This window comes from Coptis chinensis, chromosome 7, assembly GCF_015680905.1.
Source record: "Coptis chinensis isolate HL-2020 chromosome 7, ASM1568090v1, whole genome shotgun sequence".
In the NCBI taxonomy this organism is placed as follows: Eukaryota; Viridiplantae; Streptophyta; class Magnoliopsida; order Ranunculales; family Ranunculaceae; genus Coptis; species Coptis chinensis.
Window position 1 is genome coordinate 38,939,203 of NC_141462.1, and position 24,290 is coordinate 38,963,492.

Genomic DNA, 24,290 nt, shown 5'->3' on the forward strand with positions numbered 1-24,290 from the left:
TAGTGTGTAAATCGATCAGTCTTTCCCTCTGTGATTTTATTTCACTTTTTTTTTTTTTTTTTTGATTGGCAAGTGAGGTTGTTAACGGGGACCCCTACCCCTATTATTAATCATAAAAAGATTGTGTTTACAATCACTTCCTCACATACTCTCTTCCTATGTGATTACATCTTCTGCTAATGAGCTAATTACAATTTCATGATAACTAACATTTGGGCAATTAGCAGCTATTGCATCTGCTAATATGTTTGTTTCCCTGTATATATGTTCTATTCCGAAATATTCAACTCTTGCTAGCATATCTTGGATGTTCTTTATCTGCTTTCTCGCTCTCCATGGATGTTTCATTACAAAAGCTTGATGATGAATGTTGCTCTAAGATTCAAGAATAATTTTTTCAAGCTTCAACGAATATTTTTGTAGTGGGTATTGTTGTTAAGAAGAAAGAAAATGACTTTAACTTTTGCAGTAAGGTATTAGCAGATTCATTGAAAAGCTAGAGGAAAGAAATACAAAGAACGTAAAAGAAAATACAAAAAAAACAAAAAGTGGAGTGAAAGAGAACTGGGATGGCGGAGAGAGAAAGTGAGAGGATGAAGTAGTTTTTGCTTGTGTCTGTGGGACTTGTGGGACCCAACTTTTAGTTATATTTGGTGAGCCAAACTTAAACACGAAAGGAGACACGTGAGATTCTTGAGTCCGTTTGAAGTCTGTATATATATATATATAATTTTTTTATTTTAGATTCGTTATGTAGATTAATCAAAGCTAACTAGTCTTATTACAGTTTTGGCCACTTGTCTCCCCTCTTTCGCAACGATTTGTCGTCAGTATATATCTTAGTGAGGGTATATAATCTTTGTACTATTTATGTTTCTTTTTCTTTTTTCTCTCCTTTCTTTCTCAACAGTATCTGTCATGTAAAGAAGACTACTTACATTCTCCGGAGTCTGTCTTTATATTCATCCTTTTTTTTTTGGTTAAAAGAAATTCTAGCAAGTATTATTTTTGGGTCCTGACATCCATAACATCCTAGGAAACTTACGAAGATACTCTAATAAAATTGTCTGTCCTTCCATCATATTAAGTTAAGAAGAGCTCTGGTAGTGTTGCTCATCACAATTCGAGAATATCCTGCACTGCTTGTCATTTGTTAATCATCTGCACTTGGTAATGACAACGAAAGTCTAATGATCAAATTGGCAAAGTACATTCAATAATAGTCTTCTAGTGGGCCGTTGGGGCTTAAGAAGGCTTGCTATTGTGGATAATAATCAGAAGGGAGTTTAAGTCTGGACCAAACGGTTAAAGCCTACATGTTGGCTACATCATTTTTGACTGAAAATTGCGTGCCTTTGCCATAGCTTTTGTATTAAAATTGATACTATTCTACTTGTGCTCCTTACTCATTATAATTTGTAATGGTAATACTGATAATATCATATAGTATCATTCTTTGCTGCAATCAGGAATTTTGGCAGTTTTGTCGAAAATTCACAAAATGGATGGTAATATCAAACATCATTCTTGGATTTAGGTTTTACTGTTTTAGTGATTTATGATAGTGTATTAGTTGATTCTCAAAAAAAAAATGCATCAGATTAACTTGCTTTTGCTCCTATCCCCAAAGTTGATATTAGGCATGTCTGTTCACCTTGTTACATGAGCAGGCCGTTTGGTATACATTCTATATCTTTCTCTGTCGCCCACCACCCAAACCACCCTAAAGCTAGTGGTTGTTGTGAATGTGCCTTAGAAGCAGGTCTTGAGAGGTCGTGAGTTCAAGTCTCCAGGTATTGTTATACTTGTGGTCTATTTGTATACTTTTTTGTGCCTTAACTCTATTAGCTCGGGCTTCGCAGTAAGTGGCTCTGAAAACAACTGGAAATTGGAGAACTTGATGCAAAAACATTTAGAAGGAACCAAACTTTTTGACTATATCGGAAACTAGTTTGAACATGTGGCAAAAATTCTAGACATCCTTGTCTCAGATTAAAAGGATAGTAGCAACTGGTACTTGTTCAAATGATAAAAAGGAATCTCAAGATGCAATTATCACTGAAATAATTCCATGTTCTCTAGAAAAAGGGACTGGCGAGGCAGCTATTGTTGATAATGTGAGGAATCAAAATGGTTTTAATGCCCTGGTGGAGGAAGGAGATGGTGATGCGAACTCTGAAGAAGAAGAATCTAATGGAGGGACAACAGATATGGAAGCAGATGTCTATAAGGATCCTGTCGACAAAGATAATACTCAGAAAACCACACAAAGTGATAACAAGAAGTTATTAGAAGATCTAATGAACTTAGGTTGAACTTGTAGAAAGAGAGACAGTAAAAGTTAGGTCTCAAAGTAAGACCCATCTTCTATAATATAATTACGAGTTACATATACATAGGTTGGGCCCAAGTATAGGCCCAATAGGACTAATATTACAATACTCCCCTGTTCCAATAGACCCAAATCTAAGATCGCAGGTCCCAAAAGAGTATCGCAATGCGTGCCTTAGTCCTAACAAAGGGCGGGGAGACAATCCCAAAGATCGAACTTTCTCCCGCCAAAAATGCACATCAATCTCTATGTGCTTAGTCCGGCCATGTAGGGATCAATCACGGTAAATGGATGGCAACTTGATTGTCACAAAGGAAGTCACGGATGATCCAGATGTACAAAAAACCAAGCTCTCCCAAAATAGATCGCGAACCACATAATCTCACAAGTGCCCAAAGCCGGCACGATCTATACTCACTTCAGATGATCTGGAGACAACAGATTGCTTCTGGCTTTTCCATGAGATAAGGTGATTCCCACGAAAAGCACATAAGCCGGTAGTGGAACGACTGTCAATAGAACCTCCATAATCGAATCGATTCGAAGCATTCTCTGAAGAACCGGGCCGCATAGAAGAGACCTAAGCCGGGGCAAGACTTTAGGTATTTTCGAATATGCTCCATGCATCCATATGAGATTGGCGTGGAGCATGCATGAATCGACTAACTCGCTTTCGCAAAGATAGGCAATGTCCGGTCTAGTATTAACTAGATAAATAAGACGTCCAACAAGGCCCTGATAAGCTGATGGATCTGACAATAATGGTCCATCGTCTGCAACTAACCGGCAGTTAGGCACCATAGGAGTAGAAACTGGTCGACAACCCAAAGATCCCTCAGACGGAAAGATCTAGAACATACTTTCGTTGAGATAAAGAGATTCCCTTGGGACTACGCGCAATCTTCAATGCCAAGAAAGTAACGTCATGTGACCCAAGTTTTTAACCTCAAAAGACTTCCCGAGGATTCCTTAATTTGTACAATGCCCGATGATCGCCTCCTGTAATAATAATGTCGCCCACATATACAAGCAGATAAGTCGGCCCCGTGAGTTCCGCCAACAAAAACAATGTATGGTCCGAAAGTGGCACCTCGGTAAATCCATATCAGAGCCAACCTCCTCGCGAATCCATCAACCAGCTCGTGGTGATTTGCTTAAGCCCATATAAGGACTTACGAGTCGACAAACTTTCCTAGCATACTCCCCTCACCACGGTTAAAGCCCGGTGGGGATCCATGTAAATCGTCTCCGGCCCTCTCCGTGAAGGAAGGCATTCTTCACATCCAACCGATGAAGAGGCCAATCATAAGAGGCGCCCGGGGAAATAAGAAGTCGAACAGATTTTAACTTGGCACGGAGAGCAAAGTCGCACAAAGTCACGTCCGGTGCACATCGTGTAAATCCCTTTAGCAACCAAACGGCCTTATATCGTTTCCATCCGCCAAGTCTTCATCAAAACCCATTTCAGATCCAATGTATGAAGTCTTTGGGAGGTAAAGCAACCATTTCCCAAGTCCGATTCTCTCCGAGTCAATCTCACCTGCGTGATAATGCTACCTACGTGGATCCGATGAGCCTCGAAACCGATCGCTGTATCCGAATAGAGGGAAACCGAAGTCGATATGTCCGATAGAAGCGATACACCTGATAAAGAGACAAACCGCTATAGGATGGTTAGTGGGAAAACGTATTTGTCCGGGGATGCCCGGTCCCGAAGGAAATCGAGGGGCTCAACAAATAGCAATCATAGGAGTCAACAAGGAGCAATCACAAAGAGGGGTAGATCACTGAAGGTGAAGGAATGTTATGACCCGAAATGGCGAGCATGAGCATGAGCATGAGCATGAGGAGAAGTCACGACGAGTATACACCAAAAGGTTTAGTAGGAGGACCACCAAAGGAGTATTAAAGATGTGAATAGGATAAACAAATGGAAGACGCCTCCTGCAGGGAAGACAAAGATTCCCGCATTGGATGTATAAGGACCAAAATATGCACTATGCTCGACAAATGTGACATCCAAGGTATGATAGAGGCTACGACTAGGTGGATGATAACAACGATACCCTCGACATAGGGAATACCCTAAAAGACACAATCAATGGATTTATCATCCAATTTGGTTCGCGTAGAAACTTTATCATGAACATAGCAAACACGACCAAACACCCGGAATAAAAGGGAAACAACACGACCGGGTACAACTTGCAGAGGGCCTTACCATTAAGAACTCTTTTCGAAAAGTGAAAACAAAGTAAGAACCGCGATAATGCCGATGGGGGATCGAGGAACATGCATACCTTGCAACAAACACCGAACTACATCCATAAGACTCCGATTTTTTCGCTCAAAGAACACCATTTTGCTTTCGGTGTATAAGGGGCAGTCGATTCTTTGAAGGATACCCCTGCCGGGTTAAGGCGGGCGACAAATTCGTTGAAACATACTCCTTCGCGTTATCGAATCCAAAGTCCGCGAACCACGATATTGAACTGAGTTTTAATGAGTTGGAGAAACTGAGTGAAAATAGGGAGAACTTCAGATTTCTTGCGAAGTAAATAGATCCAAGTACACCGAGTATGGTCATCTATAAAGGTCACGTAGTACCTATGGCCGAGGGTAGTCAGCGGAGAGAAGGGCCCCAAACATCCGTATGAATCACATCAAACATACAAGGAGATCTAGAAAGGCGAGGAATATAAGAATTACGCACATGTTTAGACAAAGAACAAGTATCACAATGAAAAAGAGTATTTTTGCATGCTTTTATTAATTCAGGAAATAAAGTACATAGATACTTGAAGTTGACATGGCCCAACCGAAAGCATGCCAACTTTTCAAAGACTCGCCAGAAAAACAAATAACGGCCCGACACAGCAACACACTAGCATGCAAACTCGATCATTTGGTGGAACAGTGCATCGACAAGGGGGAATCTCCAAAGTAGTATAGTCCCCATGCTTTCATAGCCCGCCAAAAAATCTGCTTCATTACTCGGGTTCAAGATAACAAGAATGGGGTAAGAAAACAACGAGCGTTGATAATCTTTAGCAAGACGACTAACGATAATAACCGGGCTAAGTGCTAAGTGAGGAACATGTAAAGACCGACTCTAAAGAGATAGCGGGGGATAATCGAACAAGACTTTTACGGGTAATAGTGGTGTATGAGCCATCCATGGCATGATGTGAAAAGGGTGTGCTATCGACAAATAATCTAGACTCACCATCATATGATCATTTGCCCTAAATCGCTTTCAACCCGGATGGAGGCGGGGACGAATATGGAACGCAAGAGGTGTGTACAATGGCGTTAGCATGGCGTAAGTACTAGATGTCCCCCACGTAGAGACATAGCATGCATAAGGCGATCAATCGTCTTTGGGTAAAAGTCCTTAATCCTCGAAACTCCCCTGAATGATGACTACCGGAAATATCGGCCAATAGGCACAATCGAGGTTTGTTGCCTCCTAAGCCCCTCGACCCCTCTCGGGACGAAGCTCGGATGCAACCGATAGCAACTATCAATAAGGTGGCCACGCCTTGCAATGATCGCAAAAGCGTCCCACGAAAGTGTTCCCTGATGGAACAAAGAGAACGAAAGCCAACCGAAGACCCACGGGTCGAAAGTAAGAGCAACAAACGCCATCCGACGCTATAAGACGGTGCATCGAAAACCACCGGAGAAGAAGTAATCCGAACACGACGCCATGTTTCAATAATGGCATACGCCTCCAAGAGATGGAAGAGGTGCGATTGAGAACTTGAGTCGAAATGGCTTCAAAATCGAGTGAAGACCAATAAGGAACCGATGAACTCTCTGTTTCTCCTCACGCTCAAGAGCGCCATAATAGTAGGTGTCATACCAAAGAATCTTGGATAGGGAAGTGTAAGTAAAGCTCCTCCCGGTCTTCAAATACCCAAAGTAAGCTAAGACAAAAGAGCCCCCATTTCGGTACCGACCCAACTCACGGTAGAGCTCATAAATTCAACCTCATTGTTAAGTAGTAGCATACATTTCGGAGAGAGCAGCCCACAAACCATCAACAAATTCATAAAAAGGTAAACATCTCATGTATATCGGGCTCATAGAGTTGAACAACCAACTTAGAATCATACAAATTGGTCATGGACCAACTATTGTAGGTAGGGGTCGTATTAATTGGACAAATCATCTTGTTGGGAACAAGCCAATCCATCTTCCCTTTGGCCCCCAAAATAAGCCGAAACGAAACGAGCCCAAGAAAATTCCCCGTTAAGAAGAAATGCGGTAGTAATTTTCTTCAAGAAGAGAAATTATTCAACAAGGAGACATCATCCGTACCTTTAGAGTCGTTATCCGTCATGATAAGGGATATAGTGCAAAGAATAGTACCTTGATGTGAGAAAAAAGTTATAATCGCCGGAAACCCCCGAAAAAATGTGATAAACGCCGAAACCTACCGAAAACTGTGATAAACGCCGGAAACCTACCGGAAAACAAGAGGGAGGCAAAGACAAGTCAGCGCCGATGAAAAGGACTCAGCACGTGTCGGCGCAATATCGTCATTTGCCAGAGCGAAGGAAGAAGGGGGGGGTGGCTAGGGTGGTGGCTAAGGGTGGTGACTAGGGTTTGATCTCCTTACTTCTCTCTTCCTGTTTTTTTCTGATACCATGTAGAAAGAGAGACAGTAAAAGTTAGGTCTCAAAGTAAGACCCATCTTCTATTTATAATAACAGAGTTACAGTGTACATAGGTTGGGCCCAAGTATAGGCCCAATAGGACTAATATTACAATAGAACTTAACAGTGTAAGAGAAGTTACCTCATGAGAGAAGTTACCCTCTACGGTTGTTGTATCATCCTCAGCTTCTGAGGATTGGGCTATGGTGAGTAAGCTAAAGAGAGCAAAGACACAGTCTAAAGGTTTCTCTCTAAGTCTAATGCCTGGTGAAATAACAAATCCTACCTTACCTATGATGAAGCCATTGACCAAGGTAAATACAATAGTAAAAATCTTGATGAGTACATTAAGGAGATCTGGGATGACTCTCTTGAATTAACGTATTGTTGTTGTGTATATGGGTGCTTTTTCTATGATTTTGAGAAAGTACAGAGACACTTAAGGGAGAAACATCCAGCCTCAAGGGATAAACTTTTGATTGGTGGCAAGCGATAGATGTTTAGGCTATTGTCTTTGTTGCATGTCTTATGTACACAAGTGGGTTTATTTTCACGAGTCCTTCGTATTTGTAAGGCTTGTAGCCCAGAATCTTCTTAGTCTGGAACCTCCCTCTCTTAATCATACTCTTAGGGAGGTATGCAACGATTTGCAGTTTAGTGCTACAGGCTGTGGTCTGCCTATACCCCATCAACTTATTGAAAAAAAGGTGATAAATTTATTATTATTATTTTTTTGAAATATTTAGAGGGTTAAGGCAGACCCACACCGGTTACATTGAAGGACCCTAGCCCAAAGGCTTACATTGCCCAAAAGGCTCATCAACCCCGAAGGGAACCTAGCCCGAAGGCTCTCGCCGATGCGCCATTTTGAGTAGACCCAACTGCCTCCACCTTGTCCATGAAGACTTGCTTTCGCTTCTTGATCGCAGCACCCTATCACTAGCCTGAAGGCTCACATGGCCCAAAGGCCCATCACATAATTACACAAGAAAGAAATCCCAACCAACACTTGATGGGATTCAAACTTGCAACCTCTCCCATGAGGAGAGGGGTACACAACCAATTGAGCTAGAAGCTTTTGTGTAGGTGATAAAAATCTTAAGCATGTGTATAATGCAAGACAGGAAATTATGACATTTATCAAAAAAGGAAAAAAACAGGAAACTATAACGTTTAAAACTTCCTCCCAAGTGCAGGTGCTAGCTAGCAAGTTGGTAAAACCTTTGGGTGATTATACCAGAGGTCTAGGGTTCAAACCCTACCAGCATTACAGAGTTACTTATCTCATTAAAATCTGTCTAGGTATGGTCTGGTGTCTGAAATCTATCGCACCTTTATGCTCATGTTAGAGTAGTTGAGTGTATATTTGCATCGTAGGAAGTGAGTGTGAATCACAGTTCATAAACCTTTATCAAGTGAGCGGAGCGAACGTTTCAGCGAGGGGTGGGGGGTACATGGCCCAAAATGTAGTTTGGTAGGTTTCTGTCTGTTTGTCATCAATCTCTCACCTTCCCTCTCTCTCCCTCTCCCTCTCCCTCCTTCACTCTCCACTCACACCCCCACTGCAATGCAATATACTAGTCAATCATGGTGGTACACTATAGTATATAGTTTGTAAATTTTAAAGTCTTTAACTGCGCTTTATAAAAGTAAAAGTAAAGAAATTAGAAGAAAATCTAAGGACTATACAGATTATCTCATGGCTGTGCTTTTATGGCAGAGGTTGTCTTTTCTACCTAGCCAGGCTAATAGCGCCAACAATTCACAGTAGGCCACATAATCATTAATATCATGAATCGTGGAATCTCTATGGAGATGCTTATTAATGCCTCCTTGGACTTTTGTTCTGTATATTTCCATTATACTAATAGCCTAATAGGAACTTTTCACCCTTTAAAAGAACTTAGGGTGTGTTTGGAACTTTGGAATTGGAATTGGAATTGAAAAGATAATTCCAAAACTTACAATTCCTTGATTTTGGGGATTTGAAGTTTCTATTCCAGTGCAGAAAAGGTTGCCAAACAGGTTGACTCTTAATTTTCGGAAATATATTATGAATCCCACCCTAAAATCCTGGTTGCCAAAATACACCCTTAAAGAAGTTGGAAAGTTGATAGTCATGGCCTTACTGCTAGACACACTCTGGAATTCTTCACACATTAATATCTGCACATTCATCACTCTTTTTCCTAGTCATACCATGCTTGTGAAATGCTATATCCTTTGTATTGATAAGCAAACAGAGCCAACAATTTGCAATAAGCTACATGCCAGAACCTTGTGTCATAGAATGTTGTTTCCAACCTGTGGCTGAGAATCACAAAACTAATTTGGTCTCCTTTTATTATTCTCGGAACAATTTATGGTTTCGTTGACTGGAGATTACTTCCCCCCTTCCAATTTGATATAGATTAGACTTAGCTTTCATGGATTTGCATCAGGTTTCCTATAGTTGGTACGGTTGGACGGAAAATCTGTAATGTCCACACTGAAATCACCCGTAATTGGATGGTATCCCGTTATAGTCGAGGCTTAACAAAGACAAATTAATCATGCGCCCCCGTTATATTTACATTGAAGCATGTGTGTTTTTTAGCTTGAAGATAGATCTTCCATTTATTGTGATAATTATATATACTCCTGCATCGTTTAGCATCTTATCCAAATGATTGGAATATAGCCTTTCTGATCTGATTATAGTGTTCATTTGTCAAATGGCAGATAAAAATCAAGAACAGATTGTTGAGGAGGGAGGCTTAGAGGCTCTTCTGATGCTTTTGGGAACTTCAACAAATCCAACAATCCATCGAGTTGCGTCAGGGGCTATTGCCAACTTGGCAATGAATGGTATGCCTTCCACCACATTGCTTGCAAGGCTGGTTTTCTGTATCATCTTTCTGGCATAGACATATTTCACACAATGTAAATATGAATTTTTTATATTTCTTTCTTGCCAACTTGTGAGTATCCAAATTGCTCGCGAGCCATTTATTGTTCTTTCTTCACTTTTAGAAAGAGAAAAAAAAAAATAAACTCGAAGATATGGCTTGCAAACAAAAGTGCAATCTCCAGATTGAACCCTCAAAATCATAAAGCAATTTTTTTCTTTTGTTTTGTATTGCATGAACATGATCTCGAATATTGTGACACGACAGATGATGGTCAAGATGGTTATGTATGAACGTTCATACATGTGCATATCATCTTGAACATCCAATTGAACATATGAAGCTCAAGTTTTTCTACTTTTATTGTGACACCTCTTAGTATTATAATATCTCCACTCTAGAAATGTAGCTACACACACATGGATGTAACTGTGTATATTCTGTGGGAATCTCCTTGCCAGTGGCATTTCTAGGGAAGTTGAACTCTTCAATTCGAATTTATATATTCCCAAGTACAAAGAATGATTCCTGTATGTGCTTATATATTTGTGTTTGCATCAGAATCACATCATATTTTTCTCTTTTTACTTTTTCACTGTAAATTTTTTTATGCGGAAGTTGTTATAACCAAGGAAGTTTATGGCCACAAGTGTCATGGTCACTTGCCTCTCTGAATTTTAAAAATCTGATATCTGAGTCCTTATTGAAGTCTGTCGTTTTGTTATATATCAGTAAGACAATGCGGTGTTCGACACATAGACACAGTCAATTGTTAGGAAATGCTATGCCTACTTACCTATGTTACACGGACACGCCGTATTTCAAAAGTAATCCATGTTGGATACGTATCCACATGTCCGTGTCGGACACACAGGTACACATATTGTATGTAGTATACCTCCATTTTTTATATTTCGCCATGTCAAACACATTGTATACATGTTGGATACGGACACACGTATCTGTGTCAATGCAACTTAGCTACTTACGTTACAATTCTGATCCGAAACGGTTCCAATTTTCACTTGAGCTCTAAAAACAATATATCTATATTCTCTTCCATTAGTGCCTAAAAGGAAATATATATTAATTAAATGAGAAATATAATTAAATAAGCTGGGGTATTTCCTTCGATAAATACTTAGATTATAGGTTTTGCTACTTTAAACTTTGATTATTTAATTTCTTTGTTGGTTTTCATTACTAATGGGTTTTCTTTCCGCCATTATATCTAAATGTGAATGAAATAGTGGGTTTTTTAAGATATGTAGCACTAAGATGCCAAACATGGAAAGTTGCTTAAGTATGTGAGTGGTATTTTTGTATGCATGCCACTAAGAATTAATATCTTACCTGATCAGATATTTTACGTCAAACATTGGTATTTATTTAGGGATGTCTCATATGGAAGCAGTGCATTATTTCCGTTAAAGCCTACTGGAAATTATAAAACTATTTTCAGTGTTAATTGTTTTAACATTTCTTCTCATGCGCCACCCCATATTTTACGCCAAACATTGATATTTTTTTAAAAATGTCTGATATGGAAGCAGTGCATTATTTTCGTTAATGCCTACTGCAAATTGTAAAACTGTTTTCAGTGTTAATTGTTTCAATAATTCTTCTCATGCGCCACACCGTGTTTATGGATATGGACTTTAGATAGTGACTGAAACTATATTTCTATGCAATGACTTTGTGATTGCACAACTATAATTCTATTTATTTATTTATGTTTAATTCCATATCTGAGTGAAATTGATGGTAAACTGGATGACACCACAGATATAATTGTGGAGATCCTTGGATTTTGTTTTTGTTTTTGTTTTGTTTGTTTGTTTGTTTTTTTTTTTTTTTTTTTTTGTCAATTTTATTTCTTAAATTCTTTGCTCTATTTTTACCACATATTCTTTTTTTTTTTTTTTTTTTTTTTGTCAATTCTATGCTCTATGGTTTCAGACTTGAATCAAGTTTTGATTATGAGCAAAGGAGGCGCTCAGCTCTTATCAAAAATAGCATTTAAAACAGATGATCCTCAGACCCTCCGTATGGTGGCGGGAGCGATTGCAAATCTTTGTGGAAATCGTAAGATGACTTACTTTTCTATTTTTCTTTTTCTCTATCATTGTTCGCACTTGTTGATGCAGGTTGAATTTTGTAGGAGGCTATAAATATGCCCCTAAGCTGTAAACAAAATTAAGCTACTTATTAACAAAAAATGTTAGAGACTTGATTTCTCTTGTTATCGCCCCATATTTTGGTATTCTACTAATCCTATTAATCATGCTTTGAATTCGACCTGCATCATCTGTCTTCTCTTTTTCCTTTCAGTTGATATGAGTGTCCAATTTCTTACATTGGTAAACAACTATACATGTCAGTTTAGCTGTGGATGAATGACATAAGTTTCATGGTGAAGTAAATCCTAAGATCTATGATTCTAGGTATCCACCAAATGGTGTTTGCGTGTCGGACTAAATAGATAAATGATAGATGTCTTTGCTTATCTTCAAAGAGCATGTGTTAATATATAACAATGCCAAATTGTCCAGATGAGTTTCAGCTTACTTTGCTATTCTTCAGAATGTGGTCCTTCATATAAGACACTAAAATGTGAATTCACTCTTTTTTATTAGGGTTCTTGTATTAAGAAAGGATTGGAATATTTTCAAAAACTCATTCTGATCCGATCCGACTGAAAAATTAGTCCTAGGTGAGATCACTGGGAAGAGTTTTTCGGAATAGTTGAGAGTATTGTATTAGGCTAAGAGTGTCAATTAGACCATACCTAAAAGAACATTATACACATTGAAGGCTCTCTAGGCGGAGAGTCTTCATTGGAGCTTTGAGTGAGAGAAAGAGGTTGAGGAGTAGTTTTTTGGAAATCTCTTGGTATCCTTCTGATTACTGAAAGAGGCTCCTGTGTTTTTTGGTGGCTAATCATTGTTAGGTGAGTGTGTAAGGTACTAAGGATATTAGAGATATCTTCTGTTGTAACTAATAGTGGACGTTTGTGTTTTGTGCATTTTACTTCTTGTTATGGTTTTATATTTTTATAATTCTTGCTCCCTTCGCTTTCGTGGGTGGTGTTTTGTATTGGGGTTAGGTTTAAAGTTGTAGTCCCTAACAGCATTCAACCACTTACTGGTTTTATTTATGATCATGATGGTTTCTAGAATTAATTTTTATTCCTAGCTACTGCAAATGATTCATTTCAAGTGTTGTTTTGGGCTCTCTGAAAGCGGAAGTTGGATAATATTTTCTGATTAGTTAACTAAAATCCTAGTAAGAAGAACAATAATATCAAGTTTCTCGCCACGGTCCTTTGTTAAAAGTGATAATCGTATAATGAGAAGCTCACCCCTACTTGGGAGTTGGCCTTTTCTCTTTTCAATCTTTGGAAGCCGAGAAAGAACTAAAATTGAATTGGACTCTTGTTTATCCACTAGTTTTCTCTATCCACCCTTGTTTTTTCAACTTGGTACATCACCAGAACAATGAGACCTTGATAAATTACCTCTCTCCTCTCCGGTTCTCTATTGTTACTTCTTACAACTTCTACGAAGGTTCCAATAAGTTCAATTGTTATTTATTATACAGAAAAGAAACTTCTTCGCAACTTATATTCGTCTTCTTTCCTGAGAAATTCACAGTGCATCTACTTAATAATTGAGCTATCTCATTATGTTGATTACATCTAATATCTGTTGAGAAGAATCGTAGCTGGTTGTCCTTTTAGCACGGAAAATGAGTCCTTGGTATTTTTCTATTTTATTGATGCACACAGAGAAGTTACATGTGATGCTGAAAGAAGACGGTGGTATCAAAGCACTCTTCATGATGGCTCAATCTGGGAATAGTGATGTCATATCTCAAGTTGCTAGAGGAATGGCAAACTTTGCAAAATGTGAATCTCGGGGAACAATTTATGGTAGGTGAACTTCTATCTTTTACATGTGGTTATAGTTTGAGGTAGTTACTAAAGACTAGTGTATATTTTGCATACCATAGGGCATAGAAAAGGGAGGTCTCTTCTTCTAGAAGATGTTGCGCTTACATGGTTGATTGCTAACACTACTAGTACATCAGCTTCAACACGACGTCATATTGAGCTTGCTCTCTGTCATTTAGCTCAAAATGGTAAGCAAATGCTTCGACTTCTACATTTCTCTAAGATATCACTCTTATACTGCACTAAAGAATTCAAGGAGAATTAGAATCTTCTCTATGTGGTTACTCCCGGTTTTTATTGCATGATCTGATCTTAGCTGTCTTAACTATTATATTCATCTTCATGCGGACATAGTAGTCTTAGTCAAGCCCATGGGTGAATGCGATAGGCTTGTCCCCTTTATTTTAGATGTTATGTTTTATTTTAATTATTTGTTGCTAAGGTCATATTCATAATTTTCTTTGGTTAGCATCAACCCCTAGGTATAAATAAGGGCATGTAATCCAGTTTAGGGGGAAGAGTTGATGATTAAGAGTTATGAGAGATTAGAAATAAAAGAACAACCTTTAGGGTTCTTGAATATTTTCTATAAAGTGTGGATTTTAATTGTTGCTTCTGCCAATTGTTAACATTACATCTTGTCGTGGATTAATGTCTTAATAGTTATGCGTATTGAATGTTGGTACAAGAAGTTTGATATGACTTAATTTCTGTTCAATTCAAAGACTTTGATTGGGTGATGGTTAGTTCATATGGCCTGCTAATTCTATTCTAAAAATTCATACTTTTAATTAGGTTTTATCTTTTTCACATGTTATATTTTCCGACTCAAAATGAGTACAGAACCAACGCATTCTAATTTTGCAGAATAGTATTGATTTCCGCATTATTACATACATTTTATGATTTTTATCAAACCAGTATTTGTAATCATATAGCATACATTACAGCATTTTAAGCCTTAATTTAAGTCTCTCTCTCTCTCTCTCTCTCTTGTTTATTTATTGTTTAAACTTCTAGGCCTGCCAGCAGGCAGGGTCAGTGTTTCCAGAGGCCCCCATTGAGTTGTCAGCCATTTCAGTTTGAGAAACTAAACTAGGAATTAGCATTCACTCCTAAGCACCTTGCATACGAGTTAGTCTTTGGGAACGCTGGGAAAGGGAATTGAAAGAGCTTCCAAAGTCGCAGCGACAACCATTGTTTACTTGGGAGATGGCCAGGAGAAAATTTGCACAGTAGTAAATATAACTCCCAAGCAGGCTATATACCTCAAGAATCATTTTTTATGCTACTTAAACGTGTGGTCCAAATTACATTCGATTACAAGTGCTAGTTAGGTTGCAGAGGCTATGTTTGGCGGGCACTTTTATAATACCCATTGAATCTTTAAGGTAGCAAGTTGCTGGAATCGTGCTTTTCTAAATACCGGATGAACCTTGGTGTCTAGCACAAACACGTTATAGGCCAAAATTGTGGATAGAGAAATCCGAGGGGAAAGAAAATCCGCAGATTCATCTCATTAAAGTCTGCATCAATCGCCTAACTTTCTTTCTAATTGCTTGGATATATGACTACATCGTGCTGTTTCCTATGCAAATAGGACAGGACATATATCCTCTACGTACTGCCGAACTGATCCTGAATGTTTCTTGTCATTCTCTTTTACTGGTTTCTCTTGTTTTTTTGTAGCATTAATGCGTATATCATGCATATTGTCGAAGATGTCATCTCATTTAGAACAAAGTGTCATTTTCTGCAGAGGATAACACTCAGGATTTTGCATCCAGTGGAGCACTAAAAGAACTTGTACGTATATCATGCGAGTCCTCCAGAGAAGACATTCGTAACTTAGCAAAAAAGACGTTGAAGTTGAATCCCATTTTTCGAGCTGAAGTTCAAAGAGTATAACCAAAGATGTACATAATGGTAGCGGCAATGTACTTTATATGTATGCTAGTCCTGTAAATATGTAATTGCTTTGTAACTTTCCGTACCATTTTCTAGCATAGAACTCCATGCTACTGCAGTAATGCATTTGCATCAGTCTTGAGCAAGTTTTAGGAAACAACTGTCCAAACTCCAAAAAAATATATAAGGCTTGGGTTATGCCCCCACGAACTGGAAGCTCTAGGAATTTTAACATCCTGTTACAGGTGCTGTTATTCACATTTTGGTCATGGACTGAAATGGCTTGTTTTACCATTTCTCCAACAATTAGACCTGAGACTGGCATCATCGCCATGGATGATTACCATGATGGTACTTAATCTTTATACACAATCTACATAAGTGCATCACCTTCGACATTTGTCTAGGACTCCACGGTGAAAATTGTACTGGAGAATTCAACAAAGATTTGCAATCAAGGTTATGTGCTACAGCATACACAATTAGGAAAGAGCAATACGACAACTTTTCAAGGCAATAGGTGTACTAAAGAGAGGTTAGCTTATTGCTGATATCTAATACCTAGTGGGATAGAAAACTGGATTAAGCAGAAAGCAAGTATATATGAAATTAATGAGAACAATAAGTTTGGTCCTCTATTCACAATTGCTCTTCTATGCAATTGGCGTAAACCACCCGAGTTGCTTCAAGACTGATGTCTGTCTCAATGATGAGAAGTCGGGATTTGGAGGAGTGTTTAAGGATTAGTTTGGCGTTTTAACTCTTTCTTTCCGTGGCAGCTCTACTACACCACCATTACCACCATTGAGCTCGAATCTACACTGAGATAGAATGTTTAGGGCGACTGTGTTGCAACTTGCAACACGAACCATTTCTTCGAGCCAAAATCACTAAGCTCGTTTATTATCATTCTCTGCACTTTATATCTTTGTGAGTGGGTGAGGAAAGAGAACCAACGATCATGGTATTCAATTCCATTACATTATTTAGAGTTGCATGTAGAAAAACGCGTGGAGCTTACTTGGAAAGATGTCATGCATACTGTTATTAAAGTCAACCTCATGAATCATGATTTGTGAACTCTGTAAGACTTGGACATTTTTCTCATGCAAGACTTCCAAATTCACACTTGTAAATTGTAATTAAAGATTATATATCCAAAGAGCACGAACTGAAGCAACTAGCTCTCTTGAAAGTTGAAATCATCATGGAAAATATTATATCGCTTTTGCAGGTGTGCTTTGATAAGCTTTGTGACCTTTGATGCAAGCAGCGCAAACGTTCTGTCGTCTTGAGGGACAGATATATAAACTGACGGATACACTAGCAATGATCCAAGATGTTATTGAAGACGCAGAAGAAAAACAAGTACGAAATTAGGTGGTGAGAGTTTGGCTAGAGAATCTCAAAAAAGTGATTGCTGATGCGTTCTTGGAATTCTTTGCAGCAAATATACTTGAGCCAAAATATGAGAAAATGGCCCTCAACGAAAATCTATATATATACTGAGCTGAAACAGATTCAAGCTAAGCTTGACGAAATTATGGCAGAGGGATCTCATTTCCATTTTAAGGAGTGTACTGGTTTTGGACAGGTAATCTGGTATAAATAGAGTCTGTGTTTGGTTTTTCGGATTGGCATGTTTTCATAAGGTGGTTAGTTTGTGCTGTATTGAATGACAATTGTAAGTTTAGTTTTCTGTTTCTATTACTTAATGAAAAAATTAAGAATTCATGTAAGAACCTGCAATGAATCTAATGATGTGAGTCTTATAAACTCAATCAATACTAAGGTCTGCAACGACAAGCAAATGCGACATCTTGGTGATGGATAGTATGCCGTCTCCATTACTGGAATTATTAAGTGGCAAGAGGTATTTACTTGCGATAGATGACTTGTATCTAACAAAGATCAGAATGAGTGAGAGTGTGAGACGAACTAGTAAGTCTGGAGAGAGGTGGTGAAACCGTGAAAGCGAAGAAATATCCTAGCATCTATCAGCAGTAAAAAGGTTGCTGCGGTAATGGGCACAACTGCAGAATGATTTGCAAGTTCTGTCACACAACGAGTTTTTGGGATTGTTAAACAGTCAGCTTTTGGAAAAAGGAGAACTAGCCGGGGATCTGAACTTGCCAATTGGCAGACAAACTTCAAACTTTAATGAAACATCAAAGATGGAGGTCTACAAATTTTAAACAGAGACCACAGTACGCCTGGGAGCTAGGGAAGTGACTGGTACAAGAAACAAATATAAACTTTGGAATGTCATGCTTTTTGTACTGATTACTGAAAAATCTTTCCTCAGAACTATGACAGAAAGAGTAATGCTACACTAACACAGAAAAAATGACACAGTCAAACGACACCCTAAGCCCAACCTCCCAACTCTAGAGTTCTTAACCAGAAGACCTTGTTAGAAGTTTTGAATTATCTAATGTTCTTTTGTGGTAGAATAGAGGGAAGGAATATGGAGACAGTCTGAACTCTGAACTGGCACTCATGTACATCTTCAGATTATAATTCATCCCGACATGCAAGCCTTAATTGTTCCAAAGTTAAATTCTGTGTAGTATTTCTAGGAGTTAAAAACTACAGTAATAAAAAACCTTACGTCTATTTGCATCAGAAACCATATAAAATATTTTCTCAATCCTTCTCTAACCCATACTCAAAAAAAAATCTGTCATAATTTTTCTTCACTCAGAGACCTCGTTTACACTTATATAAGCCTGATCTCTAATCAATGCCAATGAAAATTAATTTCAAAGTTCAATACATTGTTTAAGTATAACAAGCCCAGTCAATATCTGAATCTGATTGCCTTCAAATATCAACATTTCTTCATAAATCCAGCCTTTTGGAAATGTAATATCAATGTGCATAAATACATAATATCAAATAAACCTGAAGTAGTTGGAAACAAAATTGTTCATAGGAATGACAAATGGTACATGATCTCAGCCTTCTGTGTTCTCGTTCTTAACTGGTTCCGAGCTTACAATGGGCAAGTTTCTCCTGTACTGAGGAGATGTTAGCCTCCTCTCTAGTGGAGTCTTTCTCTTACTCACAACAAACCTATTCACCCCTTTCCTCATCGGCATTATCGTTGGGAAGTCTGAATCGGGTATTTGGCTCAGTTCGGAGATATCTTTGATCTGAGCAGCTCGTCTGAACCATCTCTCCGCCTTAGCTTCCTCTGACATGTCTAGAGGATCAGGTTCCTTTACTAACGATCCTTCCAAGCTCTTACCTTGAAAACCACTCTTCCAACTCTCTTTCGTGCTTTGGGCATTTTGGGGCTGTTGGGATGAGTTCCCTGTGGCACTCATTGCACTTGACCCATTTTCCTCCCAAGAACTACCGCTCCACCTGTCCCTGCTACCACCACGCAAATTGTCAGGTGCTTGGGTTGGAGTTCCGCCAGGGCCCCCATAAGAATAATTTACCCTGTTCTCACTAGGCATCTTTGCAGAATATGATGTATCCCAGGTCTCGTTGCTCCTCTGTTGATATTCTGATGATTGTATACTGTTCCTGAAAGCTCCAGAATCAAGAACCCCCTCCGACTTCTCTGCCACACCCTGTATTTCAGGTGTTGCAGAGGCTCCACTTGCACCTCTCCCTGTAGATGCTTCAGTTTCTGGCACTTTGTCCTTTTTAGCAAAATAGTCAGGAGGAAAAGGAACAAATGGAACAAAATTGGTAGTACTGTTGGTCTGCTCCATGGCCATGCGCCTCTTGTAAAGAGGCGAGGTCAGAGAACGGTCCTTCTTTTTGCTGATCACAAACCGATTCTCCCCTTTACGCATTGGCATGATCTCTGGGAAATCTTCATCTGGTATTGCACTTGCAAGATCTGAAACATCATGCAGCTCTGCAACCTTCTTAAACCATCTCTCAGACTTCTCAGCCTGTTCTTTATCCTCCCCGCTCTCAGTTTGGCTTACTGGTCTTCTGGAGAGCGGCAAACTCGCGCCATACTTCCCAGGACTCATCAGATCATTGGCCTCCTTGTCAGCAAAACGTACGCTGCTTGGTACCTGTTCTTCTTCCACTTTTGACTTGTGAGATTGATTAAACATATCAGACTTGCTCCCTTGAGATGTCCAGCCAATCATCCTGTCCAAATTCGGGTCCACACTATCTATTGGCTGATAAGTATTTCCCTTAGGTGTACCAGTATTACCCAAGGTCCCCTGATACCGAGCATTGACCATATTCTGTTGCAGGGGTATTGTTCTTGTATTCAAGGTATCAGCCCTACTCTCATTTTTGTTGTAATCGAAACCAAACCTAGAGTCAGCAATTCCAGAAGCACCTCCTGGGCGCTTGCACTCACACCTTAAGCAGACGGCATTTTTCCCGTAGTTGAAAAAATCACATCTGACAAACGAGAATTCTGAAGTATTGTCATTATGCATTCCAGAAAAATCCATGCACTGTGAATTGATGAGAACAAAAGATAAAATAAACAAATCAATCTTACTGGGGACAGTCCCACTCTCCACCCGTAAGCTGTCGCTTTGGCCGAATCTCATTGCATTCCAGGCATTTCATGTTCCGCGCAAAGTTCATGAAACTGCACCTGCTCAAAAGAAGACACATGAAAGGGAATAGAGTGTGAAAGTAAGACATATACCCAAATGGGTTATAAGATACAAATAGTAAAAAACCTAATTTTAAAGGGATCTTTTGTACATTACAACACCAGTAGCAATTTTCACTCTTTGTTTTCCTCTTTAAGTGACATGTTTCAATAATATCAATCGCTTTAGAACAAGTAATGCGATGACTCAAAATTTGAAAGTTCTTCTAATTTAACTTTAGTTGCTATTATTTCCTTGTGCGTCGGAGTTTAATTGGACCTCTTTGATAAAAAAGTTTTTACATGAAATGTATTTGAGATACTTGAACATCTTCGCCTATATCTTTCATCAGAATCCACATTGCTGTCTGCTCATAGTCTAAAACCCTCTAAAGATGAGCAGGGTTCAAACAGGGCCTTAACTTGAATTTTACCGATCCAAAAAAAAAAAAAAAAAAAAAAAAATCTACTCAGAAACGACAAGCATCAAAGTGGAACTTTTCACTGTCATGCAGTAATATAAGCCCAGTTTCTTTATGTGCAATGCGGGACACCTGGGCATACAATCCTGTTTTGAAGAATTTGCATTCTCTACATAGCTAGAAGATTCCTAACTATATCAGGAGAAGCTATTGGCTTGACATGGGATTTTAGTTTAAAAAGGCATCACAGCCGCATTGTTCGTTTGTTCTCATAGTTGTTACCAACTCAAGAAGTTCCCTTCACCTTCTGCAAACCGTAGCTCCTACTAAATCTTATAAGGAAGGTGCACGCTAAGTTAAGTAAGTACCCCACCTTCTACCTCTCTAGATATGAAGATTCCCCTTGGATGCAACCTAAAATCTTACTGGTAAAATCCACAAACCCTTGTGCGCTAAAGTATCCTGGTTATTGCATTGCTTCAAACAGGAAACCTCGCCATCAACCACCCCGATGCATTTCAAATTGAAAAATCTCAGCGACAAATGTCGTAGCACTAACTGCTGAAAATTCAGGTCCAGGTTCCAAAATCAAGAGAACTTTGGAGAAGTGCACGTAAATACGTAATTACGGAACTATTCATGTTTCCTAAAAGCCAAAAACAATATACGACCATAGGAGAATCTCACCACCACAGATTGTGCGAAAACCATTTAAACCGCCAAATAGTATTGCCTTCTCCAGTGCAATACTTACACCTTTATTTGTGAAAGTCAGAACTTTTATTCCTAACCCCTATAATCCCTTTTGTCAGTGAAGGTGGGAATCAAATTAAGACCTTGGACGCAACCTCCCAAGGTTTGACCAGTAGGCCACTAGACACCTTTTGGAAAGAGGTCTTTAGCTGATAAAGTTCCTCTACATAAAATACATCAACAATGTCCAAACAGAAGAAACACTTGAGTTGAATTCCATTTTTCCAGAAGAAACACGCAAATCAAGTGATGCATCTTACCACCAATTATTGAGAACAATACAAATTTTGAGACAACATCGCTTCTCTGCTTTTTGCCAAACTGATGAAAAACTAGATCAAATGCAATAAAAATTTATGGGTATTGTTTTCCCAAACAATGTACAGCTTCTGTATATGAGTGTGGGTGGCAGGTGTGTCTTTTAAGCGTGAGGGTAGCTTGATAGATCAGAGTTTCCATAATTACGTAAGAACGCAGCAGAAGAAAACTAATAATTAAAGATATAAAAACAAAATGGTAAAGATTCAATTAGCACAAAAAGTTCTAAGATTCAAAATCTACCGTAGCTTAGTGTATGTCAATTTAAAAGGGTAGAGGAGTCGTTAATTTAGAGAAAGGGTAGTGAAGTAAAAGACAAATCATGATTCAAACTTACTTTGAACAAATCCAGTCACCTCTTTTCATTTCAATGTTTTGCCTGAGAGGCGTTGAGGTTTGTCCGTATCTGTCAGAAAGCTGATTGGGCATTGAAGCAGAGATATCAGGCTCTTGAACAGCTCTGCTTTCATAAGCCAACTCTCTCAACAGATTACGGACAGAATATTCAACTTTTTCTTCATTACTAAAATTGGTCTGGTCTGAAACACTGCAATTGTATGCATAGGTCAAGAGAAACCGCATCAGATCAACCATGCCTGCTCTCTCAAATGCAAACTCCTGAAATATTTGCAGGAAGTTAAATATACGAAATAATAATAAAAAAAAAAAAGATACTAAGAAAACCAAAACAGTTCAGAAATCTCCTTTACTGGTATAGTTGCTACTCCGAGTAACAGAACTGGAACTCCTACATAAGTTGGTGTGGGCCAGTCGATACCATCCAAAATAATACTTATCATGTTGACAGCTATATATAATAAATATAATGAGACATATAAGTAATGTAGGATGTCTCATTCCAAACCATAACGCATGGGTGTAGCATTTGGTGCTTATCTTTACACTTCACAACAAAATAAACTATGTAAATAAAGCTGCAAGTTTACCCCTATGTCAACACTAAGGATCGGAAGATAGCTTACATTGCTTTGGTTATAGCCCAAGAATGATTTCATCCTTCTTGATGAATCCACCACACTTTTGAATAAAAAAGGTGATCCATTTTCTACAACAACCTCGATATCCTTCCTGGAAAGCGACCTGCAAAAAACCAAATAGTGTTGCCAGTTCACTGCTCTGGATTGGAGAAAAAAGAAAAGAAAAAGCAGAATAAAGATAAAGTGATAGCGATGAAATTCACATCCTTTCTATAAATGACATACCCTAAGAGATGAGAGCGTTCGTGAGCAAATGACAGACAAGCACCTGCAGCTCGTACAAAGTCTTCAGACAGATTTTCAAACACTGAGAAGGCATCCTCCCCGTTCAGCTCCCCCGCGTCTTGTCGATCAAAGTACCCACCCAGCCTAAGATTGTCGAGTAGGTTGGACCATTCGGGCCAAAGATGTGAAACCTCATCCCTAGAGTTGACGGAAACGCCAGTAGGAAATTTATAGTCGTCTGTGTTGACACTGCTGTGGATGTGTTGTTGGGAAGACGAGTTTACTGAGAAGCCTAAACGTGGGCAATGGTCGTAATGGAATCTGCGTTTGGAGAGGCTAGATAATGTGGCTGCAGAAACCCTGGAGTGAAGTACCAGGCGGAGCGCCGAAGGGCGAGGGTAGAGGAGCGGGAACGGACAGCTCAACAACATCAGCAGCTTGGAAGTGCCACCCATATCGCCCGCCAGAAGACTCTCAATGAAACACCTTACAACTTCTCCACTTACAATTAGCAGACGACCAATATAAAATAGCATACAAAATACGCAACCATTTATGCAAATAACAGAAATGTATTGGACAATATAAGATGGGCAAAATGTTAATTATTTGAAGCAGTTAAAGAATGATATGGGGCAGCCTTAATAGTTAATAATAATTAACAAACACAAGTATGTAATATGTATAACGTATTACCAATCCAAGGTAAGCAATAAACCTAATTATTAAGAATAAAGGAGCTTATTATTATTACCTGCGGGGGTTTTGGGAGTGAAGGAGAGGTTTAAGCCAAAAACTCACTTCCTTGGTTTTTAGGATAAGAAACAAACATGCCGATATTGTTCAAACTTCTGCTGAAATTTGGACGATACAAATATATCAATTTTCTAATACACAAAGGAGTTGGCCCACAGTTTTGTGTTGTGGGCCCTTTTGGTTTGTTGGGCGGGGCAGAATCTTCTTTTGTTCCAACTTCCAACACTAATTACTCTTTACTTGCTAATTATCTATTGGTTTAGAAACACGTACATTATATTTTCTTTAGGGCATCTCCAATGGGGGTGTAAAATTATACCTCCACATAGGTGCCACTAGGATTTTACACCTCCACTCCACTCTAATATATTCAATCAAAAATATACACACCAGGTAGTTTCCAATGGTGAAAATTAACAAAAGTGTATTCTAAAATACGGACGTTGGTTTTAGTGACGTCTGAGAGAATAGTAGATTAATACGTTATTTATA

The 24,290-nt window shown here is 38.8% G+C and overlaps 2 protein-coding genes across 5 annotated transcripts in view; one reads left to right on the forward strand and one right to left on the reverse strand.

The window, feature by feature from the left end:
* The window catches only part of MRH2 (Armadillo/beta-catenin repeat family protein / kinesin motor family protein), a 35,741-nt gene extending 19,794 nt beyond the window's left edge, over positions 1–15,947 (forward strand). For all 3 annotated transcript variants that reach the window (XM_086573441.1, XM_086573440.1, XM_086573442.1), the window contains 5 exons: positions 9,715–9,840; positions 11,841–11,966; positions 13,669–13,812; positions 13,893–14,021; positions 15,593–15,947. In XM_086573441.1, coding sequence (XP_086429567.1) covers positions 9,715–9,840; positions 11,841–11,966; positions 13,669–13,812; positions 13,893–14,021; positions 15,593–15,741 — 674 coding nt within the window. In that variant the 3' untranslated portion in view covers positions 15,742–15,947. The remainder of the gene's footprint in view (positions 1–9,714; positions 9,841–11,840; positions 11,967–13,668; positions 13,813–13,892; positions 14,022–15,592) is intronic.
* A 2,611-nt stretch (positions 15,948–18,558) lies between these two features.
* VAR3 (zinc finger (Ran-binding) family protein) lies at positions 18,559–23,930 on the reverse strand. 2 transcript variants are annotated; one of them, XM_086573444.1, is made up of 6 exons: positions 23,797–23,930; positions 23,043–23,528; positions 22,803–22,920; positions 22,157–22,437; positions 20,228–20,326; positions 18,559–20,124 (listed from the first exon to the last, which is right to left on the reverse strand). In XM_086573444.1, the coding sequence occupies exons 2-6, from the start codon at positions 23,495–23,497 to the stop codon at positions 18,699–18,701; spliced, it is 2,379 nt and encodes a 792-aa protein (XP_086429570.1). In that variant the 5' UTR covers positions 23,498–23,528; positions 23,797–23,930; the 3' UTR covers positions 18,559–18,698. The 2 variants fall into 2 exon arrangements, with proteins under 2 accessions (XP_086429570.1, XP_086429569.1); XM_086573443.1 differs by having other exon boundaries at positions 23,043–23,535; positions 23,797–23,900.
* Positions 23,931–24,290: the final 360 nt, after the last annotated feature.